Below are 20,681 nucleotides of genomic sequence, written 5' to 3'. Positions count from 1 at the left end.
ACATCCCTTTGCTCCCCTCTCATCTTCTAATTTCAAAATTCTATTAGAAAACCTATTAAGCATGACTAGAAGTGATTTATTCTTTATAAAAACCTCATGCTGCTATTGTTCAGTATTATGTTAGTCTCTAGATATTTATTTTGTCCTTCCCTTAAAAATGAAAGAGAAAAAATAAGAGACTGCTTCTTGGTACCTTGAGTAATTTGGACTCGACAAATGTCAATGTGACATGAAAATTTCTCCTGAGATTTTACTATTTCTTTTCCAGTGACTGGTTAATATTTCTTATATTGTTCTCAGTGTTTGACTCCTGTCATTGACTAGAAATGGAGTAGACCTGGAATAGCACCCGTTTAGGGCCAATTAGTATGCTGAGGGGCAGTGGAACTTGTAGAGCACTCTGCTGCAGGAACAAATAGAACCTGGGCTTTGTAGAGCTCTGCAAATAGCTGAGAAATGTCCAAGAACCATTCTCTTATCCACAGCACTGAAGCTACAAATAGTAAAAATACTACATTTAGATGACACAAGTGGTTCCTTCCCCAGCTTGATCTGTGTTAACAGTAGCACTCAAAGGCTCCTTCTGTCTCACCCAAAAACATCTTTGCAGGTCTTCCACAGTGTCCCAAATTTCCACTCTAACAACTGGGATCTTTTGAGTTGATACATTATGTTTCTAAGAGTTCCCAAAATAATAACTTATTTTAGAGTGGCCTCTCAAACTAAACTCATCCACTAGTCCTTCAATATTCATTCATTTATCAGTTTACTTTTCAAAGGGACTGTTAGCTGAAAACAGGACTCTAAAACACAAGACAGGTAAGTTGTGATAAGGGTGAGGGATAGAGCCAAATCGTAGGGGAAGGTAGTCTTAGATAAAAGTTGATTGACTAGGGAGTGCTGTGAAGTCAGTGACAAGAAGAGTGGACACCAGCTATTCAAAGAAAACCATGGAAAGATGAGCAGGGAAGGCAGTCCATTCTTCAACACCAAATATTTGTGGCCAAGAATGAGGAAAGAAGTCAAGAACATCATGAAGAACAAGTAAAGGACTACAGCTACCACAGAGCAGGCCATTCAAACTCTCCTGATGCCAACTAACTAGACAGTAGCACCAAAGTTGGTATATCTCCTCTTTTCTGTAACTTGCCTCACAAAAAAAATATAAAAAGAATAAATGAGACATTGTGTTAAATGAGAGAAGCCAGACACAAAAGGGCAAATATTGTATGATTCTATTTATGTTAAATACCCAAAATAGGCAGATCCATGGAGACAGAAATCAGTTTTTTTGGTTGCCTGGAACTTAGGGAAGGGTGAATGGGAAGTAATTATCAGCAAATAGGTACAGAATTTCTTCACAGGGTGATGAAAATGCTCTGGAATTAGATGATGGCAGCAGTTGCACAACTCTCTGGATATACTGGAAATTGTTGAATTGTATATTTTAGAAAGGTGAATTTCATGGTATATAAATCATGACTCATTAATTTTCTTTTAAATTAAAAAAGAAGTGTAGATGGCCCTTTCCATCATTTGGATTCTGAGAAAATCAAAGACCAACTCAGAGACCCTATCATTAGGAGCATTGTTTGCTCTAAAAAGATTTGATTCCACTCCTTTCTCCTCCTAACTCATAGCAAGCTTCAAGTCAGTCAGTTGCCAGGTGGTGATGCCCACTGATGGGCCTAGGCTTTTGTGAAGAGCTCACACACTGGCACCTCAGTGTGTAATCAGTTGCTAGCTGCGCAGCAGGCTGACTTTGGTTGTAGCTCTCAATCCTAAATCCTTAACTAAAAGTAATTCTGAGACAGAACAAGGTCACACACTGGAAATAAATTCCGTCATTTTCACTTCCTCCCTCTGAGATGTTAATGAGAGAAGCTGCTCTGCATAATATGGGACATCTTTCCAAATTCACAATGACATTATTGGCAGGATCAGAAGCAGCTGCAAGAAAATCAAACCATCCCCCTCCCTACTCCTTGCCATCACCTAAGAATTTCAAAACCCTTTGTAGCCACACAAATGGTTCTGTGTCATAAAAATCTATTGCAGATGAAACCATGTTTTAATGAGGTCCTTCTAGTATTTTCACAACTACACTTCCTTCAGAAGGATCAACTATGTTATAGTGAAGAGAACCAGCCTTGAATACCCTCACCTTACAATTTAGAGGACTAGAAAACAAGCAAGTGCCTAAGAGACAAAGAAAATAGAAAGAGGTGCAAATGCCTGAGGCTGGGTTTCTAATAAGAGCTCTGTATCCTTACAGCTTGACCTTCCTGTCAACCCACAAGATACTACCCTTTTGAGATGGGCCAGAGAAACAGAAAAGTCAGTGGACCCTGACCTGTGGCCCAGCTAGTAAAAATCCCAGAAAGGTTCTTTTTCAAAAGAGTTGAATTCATTTTAGCAGATAATTTCAAATGAAATAATTTTGGATCTTTTCTTTTTCTTTAATGTTCCAAAGAACAAGAATGTTTTCTACTTTAGATTAAAAGATTTGTTATCTTCACATTTTCAAAATGACATAAGGGCCAGATTTAAAAGGATTTTAAAATTAAAATGACTGTATTTCACAGATGATTATAGCCTTTTAATTCCAAGCAGACTTGACCCAAAGTCAGGCCTGTAAAGTCTATGTCTCCTATGTAAGAAGCCTCATACCATGTCCCAGAGTGAAATGCCCTAGGCAATACCATATGCCAAGAGGTTCATGGATCAGGGACCTCCAAAGGGTTCAGCTTAGTTTGGGCTGGCAATTCTGGTTTTCCCACCCCAATTACCCCTTTGAGCATGGATGACTGAAAGACACAAAATTTTAATAGTTGATACATATGATGTACCAAGGATTGAACTCTGGGGCACTCAACCACTGAGCCACATCCCCAGCCCTATGTTGTATTTTATTTAGAGACAGGATCTCACTGAGTTGCTTAGCACCTTGCTGTTGCCGAGTCTGGCTTTGAACTTGGGATCCTCCTGCCTCAGCCTCCCGAGCTGCTGGGATTATAGGTGTGCACCACCATTCCCAGCTTATTGATGCAGCAGTTTTGATACTAAGGACATCCTGTCGTGGTCTAAGAGAAAACCCTCATACTTTCAACTTATTAATAGTGTGTGAGTGTGTGTGTGTGTGTGTGTGTGTGTGTGTGTGTGTGTGTGTCTGGGGAATGAACCCAGAGCCTTGTACATGCCAGGCAAGCAGTCTACACCTAAACTACATCCTCAACTCTTTTTATTCTGTTTTATTTCAGACAAGGTCTCACTAAGTTACCCAGGCTAGCCTCAAACTTGGGATCTAACTGCCTCAGCCTTCTAAGTAACTGGAATTACAGGCATATGCCACCATGTCTGGCCCATTAAGAAATTTTTTAATATTAAGGAAGATGCACACAGATATTCATATTTTTACCTCTAAAATTTAATAAGGGGTTTTTGCCTGTCCAGCACTTGACTTGATTATAAAAAACAATGATTTCACATTTTGATAGGGTTATTTTGGCCATCAAAGCAGAGCCTAGAATGGTTAGATCCTTTGCAGTCACTGATTTTTCAGCTCCTAACCGAGTGGTTCTTTTTTTATTGATTTTTTTAAAAAAATAAATGACAGCATAATGCATTACAATTCTTGTTACACATATAGAGCACAATTTTTCACATCTCTGTTTGTATATAAAGTATGCTCACATCAATTCATGTCTTCATACATGTACAGTGGTTCTTAAGACTAACTATGTATCAGAATCACCAGCTGAGTTTGTGAAAAATAAAATTCCCAGGCTCACACCCCCATATCAGAATTCTGATATGGTAAGACTAGGAAGAGCACCATGAAACTACACATGGATAAGAACTCAAGTGATTCTGATGCAGGTGGTCCAGGGAGAACTGTTTGAGAAACTTGCCTTAGAAGTTGGGACAATCACCTTGACACCATGTCAGGAAAAGAAGCCTGGAAGATTGGGTCAACTTTGGGTTGCACACCTGACTAAATGATGCCTGTGGAGTCTCCCTAATTATAACAAACTGAATTAGGAGTTTGTGTGTGGTTAGATTTGAATTGTTGAACGATACTGATGACTCTCTATTTGCTTTTACTTGCCACTCGTGGATACCTTGTGCAACCTAGAAACAGAGATACCAGACATAGGTAAGCAAATGACATGGGCAGCTGCCTATTAACCCCCGTTGCCTAAGAGGCCACCTCCCAATAATGTGATAATGGAAATTTTGCTTCTTAAATAAGGTTAAAGAAATGATGTGAAAGTGAATTTATGGAAATTATGATGCAGGTAAGTGTCTTCCAAAAGAACAGGACTCCACCACTAAGTAGAAATTTGCTAGAAGAAGAGAACATACTGAACAGAAAACAAGATAAGTGAAATCTGGCAGTTCAGTACTTCATGGTAAAGCAAGGTCATAAGGCTTATCATATTTCCCTAAGGTGATATCACAAATTAGTCTGTAAGTTCAAACAGATTGGCTGTTTTCAAGTTGCAGGTAGAGACAGGAATAATACAGCAATCTCCCTAGAACCAGAAATGGAGTTGTCAAGTGTATGATGACCTTATTTAATAATAGTTTTTCTTTCTTTATTTGGTATAACCTTATGGTTTCTATTTCTTCCCACCACAAAGAATAGGAAAATTCTGAAATAACTGTTTACCATTTACCATCATTGTCACATAGCTCTGGAATTAATCATAATGAGTATTTATTCAATTTGTTTCTTTATTAAACTTGTTAAAACTATTCTAAATTCCTGAAATTGTAAAAGAGAAAACTGAATTTATTCACTCCCAAATGCCAATTGTCATCAAAATGGCACCAATAGGGTTTATAATTTGGATTTCGTTTGAGAGATGCCACTTTCTAAATGCCAATGCATGAGATCAGCCTCACTACTTTGGCATAATTGATTCCTTAAGCAAATTAAGTTGGTTGTCAAATTGCTTACTGGTAAAGTGTTGCACAGTATTAATTGTAAGCATTAATTGCCCATTTAACAATCTATGTGATTTTAACTAGCATGAATGAAGTGATCTTTGCTAAGTTGAAGGACACTGGTTGAATGTAAAACTAACCAGAAGGTGACAGTAAGTCTAACACCCTAATTATAAAAGTAATCTTCACATTTCTCAAATTGCAATATGTATTTAGACACGAGGGATTATAGCAAATTGGAATGTAACACAGTGGCTTTTCTTTCTAAGGTATGGCATGTTTTCAGAAAGTAGAAAGTAATCAGTTTCAAAAGAGCTGAAGTGCACTTGGGCAATGGCATGAAATGGCAAGAAATTACATACCAATATAGGGAATGTTCCTGACTGTTGGCTGTCAAGGAAATAACATTAATCAGATTTGAATTTGGTATGGTGGGCTATTGCATTTTCTAAATGCTAGTACATAAGTTAGAGAAAATCCTCACTGAGCAAAATAAGACATGTTACTCAGAAGGCAAGAGCACTGATTTTTGTTCCAATTTCAGAACAATTTCTGATGGCATATTACACACATAGTCACACATAGTCACACATGATCCAGTCTAATCTAATCTTACTACAGGCCCAGTCTTGTTAGTGACCCTGGGCAAGCCCCGCTATGTGTCTGGGTTTCCCCAGCTGAGGTTTGAGGGGAATGCTAATTCTAATTTCCCTCAGAGGCATATTGGAGATATTCAATAATGAATGAATGTAATGCATTCCAAAGTACTTTTGTGTGGATAACATTTCTCTTAGAGAAATAGCTTATGGGCTTTTTCTAAACAAAGCATGATTAATCTGGCTTAGCTGAAACTCCATAAACTGGCTACCAAAGTATTGACAGTTGTTTCGGGGAATGGTTGTGACTCCTTCTTTATTGTAGAAAGATCTAAGCACATGGGAGAAATTTTATTCTGCAGGTAAAAATTCAACTAATGTAAAAACTTTCACTCAAACCCCTATTTAAGAAGTCTCTGCTACAGAGATTCCTTGTCTGATAAAATTGCCAAATCAGCCTGGAGTCTGTTGGATCCTTTTTCAGTGTATTTACAGCACCTGTCATGGTGGTTCCAGGGTTGAAGATATTCCTGGAATCTACCAGATTATCTTACTTGACGAAGGTAGTTGGATAAAAATCAAGTATTCCAACTGAACCTGATTTTTTTTCCAATAGAAACTGTAACCTGAATCCCATTAGTATTTTCCAGGCTTATTATTATTAACATACATAAATATGCTTGAGAGGGCAAATGCAATTTTGAATACAATTAAGAACAAATCAGTCTTTAAAGGTACCTTTGACCCTCTCTCCTCCATATTGCTGGTTAAGTATCCAAGGCCTAAACTTACTTATGTCTTAGTTTCACGTCCCACAGTCCAGTTTAGTTCAACAGTTACCAAACCCCAAATCTGTCAGGCACTCTATTTGGCACTAAGAATAGAAAGGTGAATATGGTACCTGCCTGCAAAGAGCTCACAGTGTAGTTGGAGAGAATGAGAGATGTGTGGCAAAAATAGTGCTTACATATGCCTCCAGATATTGGCTTCTAATACTATTCTCCAATACAAGGAACCAGGGATTCTTGGAGAAATAACTGATTCTAGGATTGAGGCAGGAAGTGTATAAGATGACTTGGTAGAACATTTTATAGTGCCAGAATGTATGGAAGTGCTATCAAAAAAAATCAACACTTATACAAGTTTGGCAAAAGGGCACATGAGCCAACAGAAGAGCTTTAAATGGCTAAAGCTGGAACAATTTGAGCAACAAAATAAAGTAGCATTAGATTTAACGCAAAGTATAAAATAAATATCCAAGAGTCCATACTGGTATAAATAAACTGGTGAATTTTCTTTTATTGAGAGAGAGAGAGAGAGAGAGAGAGAGAGAGAGAGAGAGAGAGAGAGAGAATTTTTAATATTTATCTTTTAGTTTTCGGTGGACACAACATCTTTATTTTATTTGTATGTGGTGTTTAGGATGGAACCCAGCGTCCAGTGCATGCCAGGCAAGCGCGCTACCGCTTGAGTTACATCCCCAGCCCCACTGGTGAATTCTTAAATAAATGAAAATGGGATAAAGCTCCCATTCAGAAGAATTCAAAATAATTTATGTAGATGTTCCACCCTCAAGGAAGTAGAATATAACTCCCTATACTTCAAATGTTGGGTGTACAGGGTTACTTCCTTCCAAAGCAAAAAATACGGAAAGTGGGAGAGAAAGAATACCTTTACAGTGGAGAAATACTGTCTCAGCCAGGAGGTGAATGTCAACCCCATCAGTGATAAGTCATGTTGATAGGTTTGTACCCTTTATATGATTTGATCAAAATAGCACTTGACCTTTGTGGTCTTCCTCCAGGAGCCCACAACTCCTGTCTAGCCATGAGAAAAAGGCACACAAATTCCAATAGAGGGTCATCCTACAAAATACTCCTCAAAACTGGTAAGGTCATCAAAAACAAGAAAATTCTGAAACTGTGACAGCCCAGAAGAGCATAAGGAAACATGATGATTAAATATAATTTGATATCCTGAATGGAGTCCTGAAACAAAAAAGGGCATTAGGTAAAAACTAAGGAAACCTCAATAAAGTATTAACTTCAGTTAATAATTTTTTAAAATAATGCTAATACAACACAATAGATGCTATTAGGTCATGATTCCCTCCTTTCTGCTCATTTCTCTCTTTCTACCTCTTCTGTCATAATATTTGGATTTATGACAGACCCTGATTACTTGTCTTTCTCCTCTACTAAACTGTGAGTTTCATGAAGAAAGGGATTGTATCTTACACAAAGGTAGGTCTCCAGATCATAGCACAGATTTTGGGCACATTTTAGGCACTTAGTAAATGATTTTAATAAATTAATAAACAAACACACAATATAGAAATGGTGCCAAGTAAATATTTCAGATGAAAGGAGTGATGGAGACTTCAACTAATGACAGCAGAGATAGAGCAGGCAGACTAGAGAATTTACAAGGTAGAACTTAAAAAAAACATGATGTTTTGCTGGTTTTGAGTAATGGTGAAGAGAAAGAATTGGAGAAGAGTGGCTTATACTTTCTCACTTAGTCAACTAGGTGCTAGGCAGAGTTCTGGGTATTAAACATTTTAGAGATAAACAAGAAAAGGTTGCTCTTCTCCAAGCTCTCATGGTTTATTTGGGGGGATACTGACACATAAATAATTAACATAATATATAATCCCCTTAAGCACAGTGCAAATAACCCAAGCTGGAGATTAAGGGAAGGCTTCCTTAAGGAGTAAAGCCTCAAAAGGCATATGAAAATGAATCGAGTGGAGAAACCTTGTATACCACACAAGAACATTTAAAAGTTTTAAAAGATGAGAGCCAAATCATCAGAATACTCCTGAAGGCAGTGTAGGAGAAAATGGACTTAAATAATCAAAAACTTCTATATGCCACACTGTAGAAAATACTTCAGGCCAGAGATGATGAAAGTTAGAAATAATGCAATGGCAGGAGGCATGAAAGAAGAGGATGCTTCTGAAAGCTACTTTACAGACACAATTGCCTATAGAGAGAAAAAGAAGAATCAGGGATGACTTCCAGGTTTGCAGCTTGAGTGATGCCAGTCACACATGAACCTTAGGTTCAAGTAAAATATCCCCAAACCAAAAGTTACTGCAGCAATTAAAACACTGAAATTAACAAGACTCAAAAATAATGAGCTTAATCATCGATACAGACAAAAATAACATAAGATCCTATGGGCATATGTGATTGAAGAGTTTAAAAATGGCAAAATAGTCAAGGTAAGTTGTCTTTAGGAGAGATGGCATGTGATTACACAATCCTGTGATCAGGATTATACCTTAAATAAAGTTAAATATAATCAATTGTATGATGTCCTGAAAGAAGAAAAATGGATAAGGGAATTGATTATCAGCTTAAAAAAAAAAAGAACTTTGGAGAAGAAAATTTTGACTGCAGATCTACAGCACAGTCCTCCCAGCAATGCTTCTCTACCTTTGGCCATGCTATTTAACTGACAGCAAGAGCCTTAGGAGGATGGCAGTGTCCCCAAGTGAGGCAGAAAGCACAGAAAAAGAGCATGTTTTTGAGGAATGGGGAAGGTAAAAAAATAAAATAACTTCTGTTCCAGATTTTTGAGTTTGAAGTGACTGTGAGATATTCAGGCAGTCTCCCAATTGGTAATTGAATAACAGGGTATGAAAAGTATCAGAAAAGTTATCTCCTGGGATTTTTTTCTCCTCTGTTTCTTTCTACCCTCAAAATTGATGATAGTAAAATGCTAGCATCATTTCAAGTTAGCAGTACACATTGGACATTTTTTTTTTCATACCTAGACCCATGAGAAGAAAAAGAAGTATCTGTCCCCTCCTTATATAAGCAGGAAGATTCATGAATTCTTTCACCTAAGAGATTTTTCAATTTGTGACACACAGCAGACCCCAGGGGGTGCATGTTGGACAAATTGCTTTGAATAACTTTTTTTTTCTCTTTCTTAGCACAAGTCCTGCTCACAAATACTATCTGGCCATGGACCCAGTGTCTGAATTGCTGTATCTATCAGACACCAATACTCGAAAAGTCTACAAATTGAAGTCTCTTGTGGAAACAAAAGATCTGTCCAAGAATTTTGAAGTGGTAGCAGGAACAGGTGACCAGTGCCTTCCCTTTGACCAGAGTCACTGCGGAGATGGTGGGAGAGCATCAGAAGCTTCTTTGAACAGCCCTCGAGGTAAACAACAACAACAACAAAAAATCTTCCTTTCATCAACTAAAGATTTCATTTGGCTTCACAAAATCCAAAGACTGCCATACTGCTATATTGTACTTCATCCATCCATCTCAATATTCTGCCTCTGACAGACAACTCTGAAGTCTATCCCAGAAGATAGGCATATACATGGTGAAATTTTAACCAATATGTATTAGTATGGTCATAATTGATAGCAAAAGATTGAAACACTCCCCTTCTGATTGATAAATAATTATTGGCCAAATCCCTCTGAGTACCTCCTGTCTCCTAATTTCTCCCAGGGACTACCTCCTGAATATCCCCACAGTCCAGCAATTAAAGGGTTAAACTAGCCCAGAAGAGAGCCTTCAGGCCCCTCCTTTAGGTCTGTGGTTTGCATTGAGTGGGATCAGGTCTGTGCCCACCTCCTACCACTGTCAAGTGTGTTGTATATCTATCTTAAAGACCTTTACCATTCCTACTTTTTGCTTCACAACCATTAACATACCTTTTTTCCACCAATTTATCTAGATCTTTTTTTTTAAGAGAGAGTGAGAGAGGAGAGAGAGTGAGAGAATTTTTAATATTTATTTTTTAGTTCTCGGCGGACACAACATCTTTGTTGGTATGTGGTGCTGAGGATCGAACCCGGGCCGCACGCATGCCAGGCGAGCGTGCTACCGCTTGAGCCACATCCCCAGCCCCTAGATCTTTTTTTTTTTTTTTTTTTTTTGAGGGGGAGAGTACTGGGGATTAAACTCAGGGGCATTCAACCACTGAGCTGCATCCCTCCCAGCCCTTTTTTTTAAATCATTTTATTTAGAGATGGGTCTCACTGAGTTGCTGAGGCTGGCTTTGAACTCTCCATCCTCCTGCCTCAAACTCCAAAACCACGGGATTACAGGTGTGCACCACCATGACCAGCTCTAGATCATTCTTGAAGCTACTTGTATTTCACTTGTATTCTCCCCTAGGATAACAAATTCTATTTTTTGTTTGCCTTCTGTGGTAGGTCGGTCTTACTCTTATTTGTCCTAAATTTTATTCTCAGTCTTCAAGGACCAAGTTTGGTTGCCTGGAAGTTAGTGAACAAATGTGAACTTCATGATTTTTTAGACTTGGATTATATTTACAGTCTAGGCCACTAAAATGAAGGATGCTCAACTTTTTTTTTTTTTAAGGGGGGGGAGAGAGAGAGAGAATTTATTTATTTATTTTATTTCTCGGCGGACACAACATCTTCGTTTGTATGTGGTGCTGAGGATCGAACCCGGGCCGCACGCATGCCAGGCGAGCGCGCTACCGCTTGAGCCACATCCCCAGCCCAGGATGCTCAACTTTTAAGTTTGTCTATCCCATCTGCTTAATTATTTAATCACTTTTCTGTGTTCCTTCTCCAAGATGTATGAGTGTACATATGTACATTTATTTTAGTGAGTTTTGCAAATTAGTCATTTGGGGTCATATAAAACCATTTTTTAAAATTGCTACACAAATAATATACATTTGTTGCACAAAACTTAGAAAAGAGATAATGAAAAACAAAATAGTCACCCATAAACCTACCACCTATAGAAAACAACCATTAAAGTTTTAGTATTTATCCATTTTTATTCTTTTCCATGCACATCATATATTTTAATTCTCTTAGAATCATATTATGCAATGCTATTCTGTAACTTGATTTTCACACTTAACATATTATAAATATCTTCCCATGCCAATAAATATAGTGAGGTTAATATGTTTGATTTGTTAGATGGTCACTTATTATTTCAAATATTAAGAGGTTACTTTTTAGCCTTTTGACATTAGCCATGTTGGGATTAGGTTCCAACAACTACAGTTTAAAGACTTTTTGTGTGTGTGCTGGGGATTGAATCCATGGCCTTGTGCATGCAAGGCAAGCACTCTACCAAGTGAGCTATATCCCCAGCCCAAAGACTTTACTTTTCTTTAAGGCTTTGTCTTTCATAAATTCCTTCTAGCTAACCCCAGTTGATTATATCTGAATTTCTTTAACAGTGTCTACACTATCAAATTAGTACTTGATTATATTTTGCCTTCTTTTGTTTTCCATTTTTTTCATGAGTGGGAGATTTTTTTTCCAAAAGAAATTGCTTAAGATGAAAAACTATACCTCGTATTTTTTAATTTTTCCCACTTCTCCAATTTTTAGCACAGTATATTCTTTAGGTGCTTATTGTGTTATTGATCAATTAAGTAACTAGTATTTATGCCAGGTATTCCTAAAAGGAATTTCAATGATGTTTATGATGGGAAGGAATGATGTTTAAAGGGAATGAATTTTACCTTGAAGAACATAAGCTCCCCCCCCAAGTACTATAGTAAAGTGTTCTTTCTTCCCTGTGCCAGCTCTCATTTCTTATACATAGTAGGTCCACAATAAATATTTAATGAGTGAATGAATAACTCAGCTCATCGTCAAAGGAAATACATCAGGCTGGGTCCCACCTTTTTCACAGGTTTAAAACTTTGTGGGTATTATAATGATTTCTGCATAAGAAATAGGGAGGAATCAAGCCTGTATTATTGTGCCTGAAATTGACATCCTCCTGTGAATAACGGGGGGGGGGGGGGGGGGTGACGAACAACTTGTGTAACTTGTGTAGATTGATACAGCAGGAGTAGGAGCTGTTTATTGTAGGACAGGAGCGGTATTTATACATTCCACACAGCTTATCTTAATTAACATAAACTAGATACAGCAGTCAACCAATAAGGAATATCCACACCTAATGGCTCACTGGCATTACTTCACAAACCACTCCCTCTGGCATTTTGCCAGGCGCCATCCTGACTTGTTTACAGACTCTAACACTCCTGAGTTGCTTCTAGTATGAAAACCACTCATCTCACCTACCACATTCAACCTGCCACATAGAGAATGAATATCTCAGCTTTTCCAAATAAAGCAAATAATTGGTTCACTGCAGCTTTTTTTGCTTGGAAAGCAGCAATAATAGAGTCCTGATGAACAGGATTTACATGAACTCTTGAAGCATCAGTAATGAGAATGCCAAAATTTATACATCTATTAAAGCTAATATTAAACTACATTTTTCTTCTTGTCATAGCCAGTGGTATATTTTCCTTTGGCCTGATTTATTTATCTATCTTTCCAAAAGTGGCCTTTACCATATAATCTAATACACTTTATTCATCCAAAGCAGCAAAGGGTCCTAAGAACACCAAGCTTAGACTTCACTATCTTAATCCAGCAAGTGAACAAGAATATTTAACAGAATGGGATGTACGAGTTACACTAAATATCCACCACATCACCTTCAACCATGCTGACAGTGTTTAAAAACCCTGAAAATGCCAGCAGCTCAGGAGGCTGAGACAGGAGGATTGTGAGTTCAAAGCCAGCCTCAGCAATGGCAAGTCACTTAGTAACTCAGTGAGACCCTGTCTCTAAAAAAAAAAAAAAAAATACAAAATAGGGCCTGGGATGTGGCTCAGTGATTGAGTGCCCCTGAGTTCAATCCCTGGTACAAAAAAAAAAAAAAAAAAAACTGATAGTGCTCTATAAAATCATTCACATGGCAGAACCTATGTTCAGACATAAGTTTCTCTAAAAATGCTGGTCAGAAACTTAGGTGCCTAGCTATGACACCTATCTCTATGCTGAATATAGACAGTACTCACCCCTGTCAGTAAATCAGAAGTGAGATTCTCATTATATGGAATGCTGCAGGGCAATTTCATGGACTTCCATAGAAGGAAAAAAGTCATGCAAGAAGTTATTAAAGCACAGTGTGAAAATTGAGAGAAGAGTATGGCTAATTGCTAATTTCATCTTTGAAGTTCTCCTGCAGGTTCTTTGTCTCTCAAGAAAGCCCAATTTGGTTTTTGCTTTAGAACTACCATGCACATCAGCTTCTTCCTTCCCCCTTAAAAGACAGCAACTGTTTAATGGATATCTTTAAAGAAAGGTTTGAATTTTCCCCCTCTATTCAGAAGCTCATAAAGAAAAAGTGTAGATCAGTAGAAAATGGAAATGTACATCTAGGGAGTACAAATTCTAGGTTAGCAAAGAGAGCTTGCTCTAAGACTTTAACAAGCAACATATTGCAGGTATAGGAGACTCTCCAACATGTCCTTAATTATGCAAGCTAAGTCAAGTAAATGTTAATCTGCAAGACAGCTAATTTACTTTCCAAATATATTCTAAAAATAGATGAAACAAAATTTGCTTTTGAGATCACTCATCCTAAAGTCAGAGTCAATTACCAAATGGGATTAAAAAACAGCAAAACATAAAAAGTCAGAAGCCATGGGGTGTTTTGTTTATTGGGGACTTTTTGTTTGTTTTTGTTTCTGAAAAATGGCAACAAATTGTAGTGAATACCCAGTGGGGGAGACTGGACTTTCTTATTCAATCCATGTAATTTCCATGCTTCTTTAAATGATTCTGTGCAAGTCACTGTACCTCACTGTGATCTTCTGAACATAATTTAATGATGCCATGGCTGGTTTTGTGACATTAGCCATTCTAACACTGGGTCCTGAGATTCCTTAGTTGTAAACTGAGGGCTCATAATGATCTTTCCCTAAGCTTTAAAGTATTACAATAACCATAGATAATTACTGGGTCCCTATTTTGTGCCATACACTGTACTAGATATATTATACACAGTATCTCTTATCTTCACAACAATGCACAAGTCTATATTGTAATATTATTCCCATCATGCAAACAAGGAAACTGATAAGTTAAGAAATTTACCCAGGGTCAGACAGTTTATAGCATACTCCTGGAATTCAAACCAGTTCTGCCTGATTATAAGAAAATATTCATGATACCTCCACTATCTCACACTGCTTCCCTATCTGCTAAAATCTAAATGAGCAGATATATAGTGTAAAACTCAAATAACAAAATCTATGATCTCTGGGAAGGATAGAAATATTGGGAAATAGTTTTCATCTAATGACATGTATTCAATGGAAACAAAGTAGTTTTATTTACAAGAACTTTTAGTCTAGTTTCCTTTTCTATTAAACTCATTTCTCTGATTTTTCTAACCTAAGAGTGTATGCATAGTGCACTACATAGCATTTACATAGTCTATAAATGTAATTATTCAAATAAATCTCCTGGAAACCTTGTCACTTCTCTTTGGAAGATTCTGCAATTAGGAACTTCACCAAATTTTCCTTAAGGGACCAAGGCAGGAAACCTTCATTTTATTAAATTTCTTGACTACAGTAGTAACTACAAATTTTGTTTGAAGGAAAAATGGAAGCATCTCCAAATAGAATTTCATATGATAGCCCCTGGCTGCTTCTCCTGGGAAGAGGTCTTTATCTGACCCAGTTTTATGCATTTTGATTTGAATCCCAATAAAGAGAAACATTTGCCATTTTACTCATCAATACTTCAATGTAATGGGGCAAAGAAAAAAGCTTAGCAAAGAGGTTGACGGAGTGCTAATCCCTGGCATTGTATCTGAGTTTGAATTGACTTTGAAAGATGCTTTTAAAACATGCATGGATGATGTAGTTGAAACTTAGGTTCCATTTATTATTTTTACTGCAACTTTCTTTAATTCTACAGAGAACTCAAACTAATGAGTCATGTAATAGATGACCAAGTACTTAAGCAGAATGTGAAATGGTACTAGGTGGGGATATAAAAATAAAATTTGTGACAAGCTTGAATGCATTTATTTTTTTAAGTACATACAGAGGGTGAAGGAGTGACTGGACAGGATGAAATTAATCAATGACTTAACTTGGTTTTCTTGGATCTCACCAAGGATTATATCTCTGTTTTCATGCACATCTTTAAGCAAAGTGACCTGAGAAGTCAGCAGGACTTAGGCAATACCAGGTGACTGCCGATGGTTGTTCCATATGAGAAGGACGATTCTTAAATCTTAGCAGCTTCCAAAAGTGGTTTCAGGTATTCATGACACTAGCCATACACAATATATTTTAACTTTATTGGCAATTATTAAATCTGAGTCTAAAAAAGTCTAGATACTAACAGTTTTCATACCTTCCTAGATCTAGCTGAGATATATCCTGAAGCTCTATTCCTTCCTCGGGCATGTGCATGCTATTCTGAAAAGCTATGTTTAAGATTAATGAAAAGATGCTGACTATGATCAGTGATGTCTTATTGATGTCACAGGTCTCTATGAGGGAGAGAATAAAGTACAGAAACAAGAATTAGACTGTTCTTTTGGTTCTCCTGTGTGATGAGAACAGCAAGGTTTTCTTAAATTCCTTTAACATATGATCTACCTTGGTGATCTCATCATTTGGATTGACTTGAAGGATAGCTCTCAACAAAATTACAGAGGAACCACAACATGAATAAAAATAATAATATATTTTGGAATCACAAATAATTCCATTAGAGTAAAAATATGAAAGGCATGGATATGAAAAGAAAGAAAATTTTCCTGTTGGCAAAGGATCTGAAGCAGCTGAGTAACAGCATCATTTGATGCATGTATTTTGGATCATTTTGGTGATTGGATAATTAAATGTACTGGCGCAAGGTTGGGGCCAAGAAACCATAGGGAGTTCTGATAATTTTAAGGTAGGCAATGGAAGTTAATATAATAAGAGGCAGAATAATCCTTCAGAAAAAGGGAAGGCTAGCCAAGAAAGCATGGTGTCCAGGAAGCCAAGGGAGTAGCTCATTTTAAGAAGGTATGGAAACCAATATTAAATGTCACCTATTTCTAGCCATTGCATTAGAGAATGAGTTCATCAAAGACACTAGCATTGGTGGTTTGAATGGTGGTAGAGGCAGAAACTAAATTTTAGTCATTACATGAGCCAATGAGAAATGAAAGAATAAATATCACTAATGAAGATCACTCTTCTGAGGAGCAAGGAAAGGGAAGAAATGCCAAAACAAGATCTGTAGGAAACTGGAAGGGGGTAGACATTGACTAGGAGGGGAGAATGAAAAGACCATCCAAGGTTATGTGTAATATAAGGATAAGGATAAGTTTGTTGGTAGAAGGAGCTAGAAGGTTGATGGTTTTCTATCTGATAGCCTCAGTGTTTTCAGAAAAATGGAGCATTTATTCTGAAAAATGAGGAAGTGAGGTCAGACCTTGAGGGCATGAGAAATTGTGGTGCTAGGTATCTGGTAGAATAGTATCAAAGTGAGGAGAGGTGGGAGAATAACAATGAAATACAGTCATCCCTCAGAATCCACAGAAAATGCTCAGGTCTCTTATATGAATGGCATAGTATTTGCATATAATCTACGAACATTCTTTAATATGCTTTACATCATCTCTACATTACTTATAATATCTAATAAAATATAGAAGCTATGTAAACAGTTGTTATACCATATTATTTAGGTGAGTGCTGACAAGGAAAATAGTCTGTACACGTTCAGTACTGATACAATTTCTTTTTAATATTTTCAATATGTGGTTGATTGATCCAAGAGTGTGGAACCTTTAGATGCAGAGGGATGACTATACCTCACCTCACAATTTTGTCTAGAATGAAACTTGGATCCCTGTATGTAAGGACTGACAGCATAGAATGATGATTCTTTTTTTTTCTTTAAGATCACTAGCCAAGGGGCTGGGGATGTGGCTCAAGCGGTAGCGCGCTCGCCTAGCATGCGTGCGGCCCGGGTTCGATCCTCAGCACCACATACCAACAAAGATGTTGTGTCCGCTGAGAACTAAAAAATAAATATTAAAAAAAAATTCTCTCTCTCTCTCACTCTCTCTTTAAAAAAAAAAAAAAAGATCACTAGCCAAAATAACTTTGCTTTCTTATCACAGCTCCTCAATGTCACACCTTTCTTATCTGTCCACTTAAGAATTGCCTCCACAGATTGAAAATAAGAGTCTCTGGCCAAAACAAAAAAAAAAAAAAATGACAGAGATCACACACTAACAGGCTGCAAATCACTTAAATCATATTTTGAGTGGTGTATTATGGTAACCTATAAATAACTAATTGCGTAAAATTGCTTTAGTAGTTTCTAGATGGCAGCTTTAATTAAAAGCACCAGAGACATTTAGAAGTTTAGAAATGGATGGCATGTAATTTGCCCTTTTACCAACCATAAAATGGTAATTAAGGAATTTGATTCACTTCTTCCTATTAAAAGTTTTATGAGAATAGCAAGTTCCTTCTAAATACAGTTTCTCCTCAGTAGAAGGTAGTGCATTTGCTTTATCAGTCTTCTCCAGCAGGGTAAGATGTTTTAATGTACAAATTCTTCAGAAGTTAATTAGGAAATCTCTTTCAATGCAAAATGTTTGTTTTTAAGGTTCTAAAACATGAAACTGTACTAGTGTTAAAACTTTGATCATGGCCCCATATTGCTCCATCATCAATATAAGATGGCCCCACAATTCCAAGTTTACCAAATGCACAGAGCTCACTATAAAATCAGAGAAACAGAGTAGTAATTTCCTGATAAGTGTAGCATGCTTTGCTGATTTTTAAAGGCATCTGTAGTCTACGGTGCATTGACTTCTCAGGGAATCCAGAACATCCACTCAACAATGGAGGAGTTACCAGAAGATGTTTTTAGCTTCCTTGATCCTTCAGAAATACTGGATAAATGAGCAGATATATAGTGCAAAACTCAAATAACATATAGTAAGCCAAGATGTCTTTGGAAATCCATGAATTTAACATCATCATGGACTAAAACAGAAATGGAGTCAGGAAGTTTATTTTTGTTTTATAATTGAACAATTTATTGTATTTTGACCACTTCAGCACAAGGATTATAGATGGCATCACACAGAACATTTACACCAGCATCACTAATGACTTAAGTTATATGCATGTAAGAAGGACACTGCTGCTTCTTTTTAATCAAGAAAAAAGCAGATTTTTTACAGGGTATCTAAGTTAGATGGATCTAAGCAGCAAACTGGTAAAGTGGAAGATGTTTGAAATGCCTTCTCTTACTTTTGTCTTCCATGACTCCCTGCAACTCGTACTCTGTCTCTCCTAGATAGAAATATACCCTTTCCTTTTCTATAACACCTAGTCAGAAATGGGTGGGAATACAATAGTATGTTAAAGGAGAATGGGGCCATGGGAGAAGTATTTTATCACTGGTATTGTTTAGAATTTCCAATGGATGATGTTAGTAAAAACAGAGCTACTATTCATCAGGCTCCTTATCATTTTAATGTTTCTACAAGAAGTACAAAGTGTGCCCTGCAGCCCACAAACCTTGGTACACCACTGTAGGTAGAAAGAAAAATACAAAATAATGTTCATTGAAAAGTTCAGGACACAAATCTGTATGTTCTGTGTGGTGCTACATCTGTAAGGGTGCAAGTATATATTTACATAAAGAGAAAAATGTTTGGAAGCAAATATAGCTACATGTTAGCAATGATAATTTCTGAAGAATGAATGATAATTGATTTTATTTTCTCTTTCATTTTCTGACCATTTATTTTTATAAGTCAACAAAAGACAATAATGCTATTTTTCAAATGATCAAATGCTTAGTTATGAAATAAAATATAGCTTTGTATTATTCTTTAAAAATAGGTTGTTAGGGCTGGGGTTATGGCTCAGTAGTAGAGCACTCGCCTAGCATGTGTGAGGCCTTAGGTTTGATCTCAGCACCATATAAAAGTAAATAAGTAAAATAAAGCTATTGTGTCCAACTACAACTAAAAAATAAATATTTTTTAAAAATAGGTTATTATTATTCTTTGGGGGAGGTACTGGGGATTTAAATCAGGGAAGCTTAACCACTGAGCCACATTCCCAGCCCTTTTTATTTTGAAACAAAACAAGGTCTAAATTGATGAGGCTGGTTTTGAACTTCAGATCCTTCTGCCTCAGCCTCCCAAATTTCTGAATACAGGCATGTGCCACCAAGCCCAGCCTCAAAAATAGGTTATTCTCTGTCTCTCTTCTCTCTCTCTCTCTCTCTCTCTCTCTCTCTCTCTCTCTCTCTCTCTCTCTCACACACACACACACACACACACAAGAGTCCTGTCCTGTGGCCTGATCTCTGAGGACTCAGGTCTCTGCTTTCATGGGTGATAGCATTCCAAAGGAGTGGCATAGTTCTGATGGTTGACAATGGATTATTCTCATCTGAATATGTTACTGGACACCTGCTGAAGGGATAATACCATAAGTCAAAAAAGAAACCTAAATGGAAAACCTTGGAATCCTGATACATCAATAGTAAAAGATATTAATTGCACCTATTTTTAAAAGAGTAGTATAAAGAAAAAAATTAAATGATCCATAATCTCATCATCTAGATAAGCCCTCCTTGTATTGAGAAATAAAAAATATTTAATTTTTGAACTGTATAGAAAAATGCAAAAAGAAACTTTTAAGCTTATTTACCACAAACACACTCCAGTCCCTCTCTCCAAATGTAAGCTATTTTAACAGTTTCTTGAGATTCTTCTAGACCTTTATATTTACTTTTTCTTATGTGTAAAGAATCATACCATATGGATTACTCTTCACCATGCTTCTTTCATTTAATAATATATCTTGAAGATCTTTCCATAAAAGCATGTACATAATTACCTCTTTGTTTTTAAGAGCTGCTTAATATTATAACATATGGAATTATCATAATTTATTAAGCCGGTTGCATCTTGATGAACTTTTTTATTTTAATCTTTTATTATTACAGTTCCACAGTGAACAACCTAGTTCATGTATTTTGGAGAACTTTTGTGAATATATGGCATTAAATTTTAACAGTAGTGCATATTACCAAATCATCCTCACAAAAGATGAATATATTTGTACTTTCACTCATAGTATTTAAGAGTACTTGTTTGCCATACCTTCAGTGGTTCTGAATATAAACTTTTTATTGAATGCATGTGCATCTGATCAGTGGGAAATAGTATCTTGTAGCTTCAATTTGTATTCTATTAATTATCAATGAAGTTGAGTGCCATTTTCACATGTTTTGTGACCATTTTTATT

The 20,681-nt window shown here is 36.7% G+C and overlaps 1 protein-coding gene across 1 annotated transcript in view; it reads left to right on the top strand.

Annotated features, from left to right (window-relative positions):
* TENM1 (teneurin transmembrane protein 1) overlaps positions 1 to 20,681 on the top strand; it is a gene marked incomplete at both ends in the record, with an annotated part of 577,764 nt that overhangs the window by 475,162 nt on the left and 81,921 nt on the right. The window contains 2 exon segments of the mRNA XM_081278185.1: positions 4,136 to 4,156; positions 9,490 to 9,722. Of these exon segments, the coding sequence (XP_081134311.1) occupies positions 4,136 to 4,156; positions 9,490 to 9,722 (254 nt within the window).

This window comes from Spermophilus citellus (assembly GCF_964194105.1).
Source record: "Spermophilus citellus genome assembly, chromosome: X".
Classification (NCBI taxonomy): Eukaryota; Metazoa; Chordata; class Mammalia; order Rodentia; family Sciuridae; genus Spermophilus; species Spermophilus citellus.
This window is presented reverse-complemented; position numbering and strand designations above follow the sequence as displayed.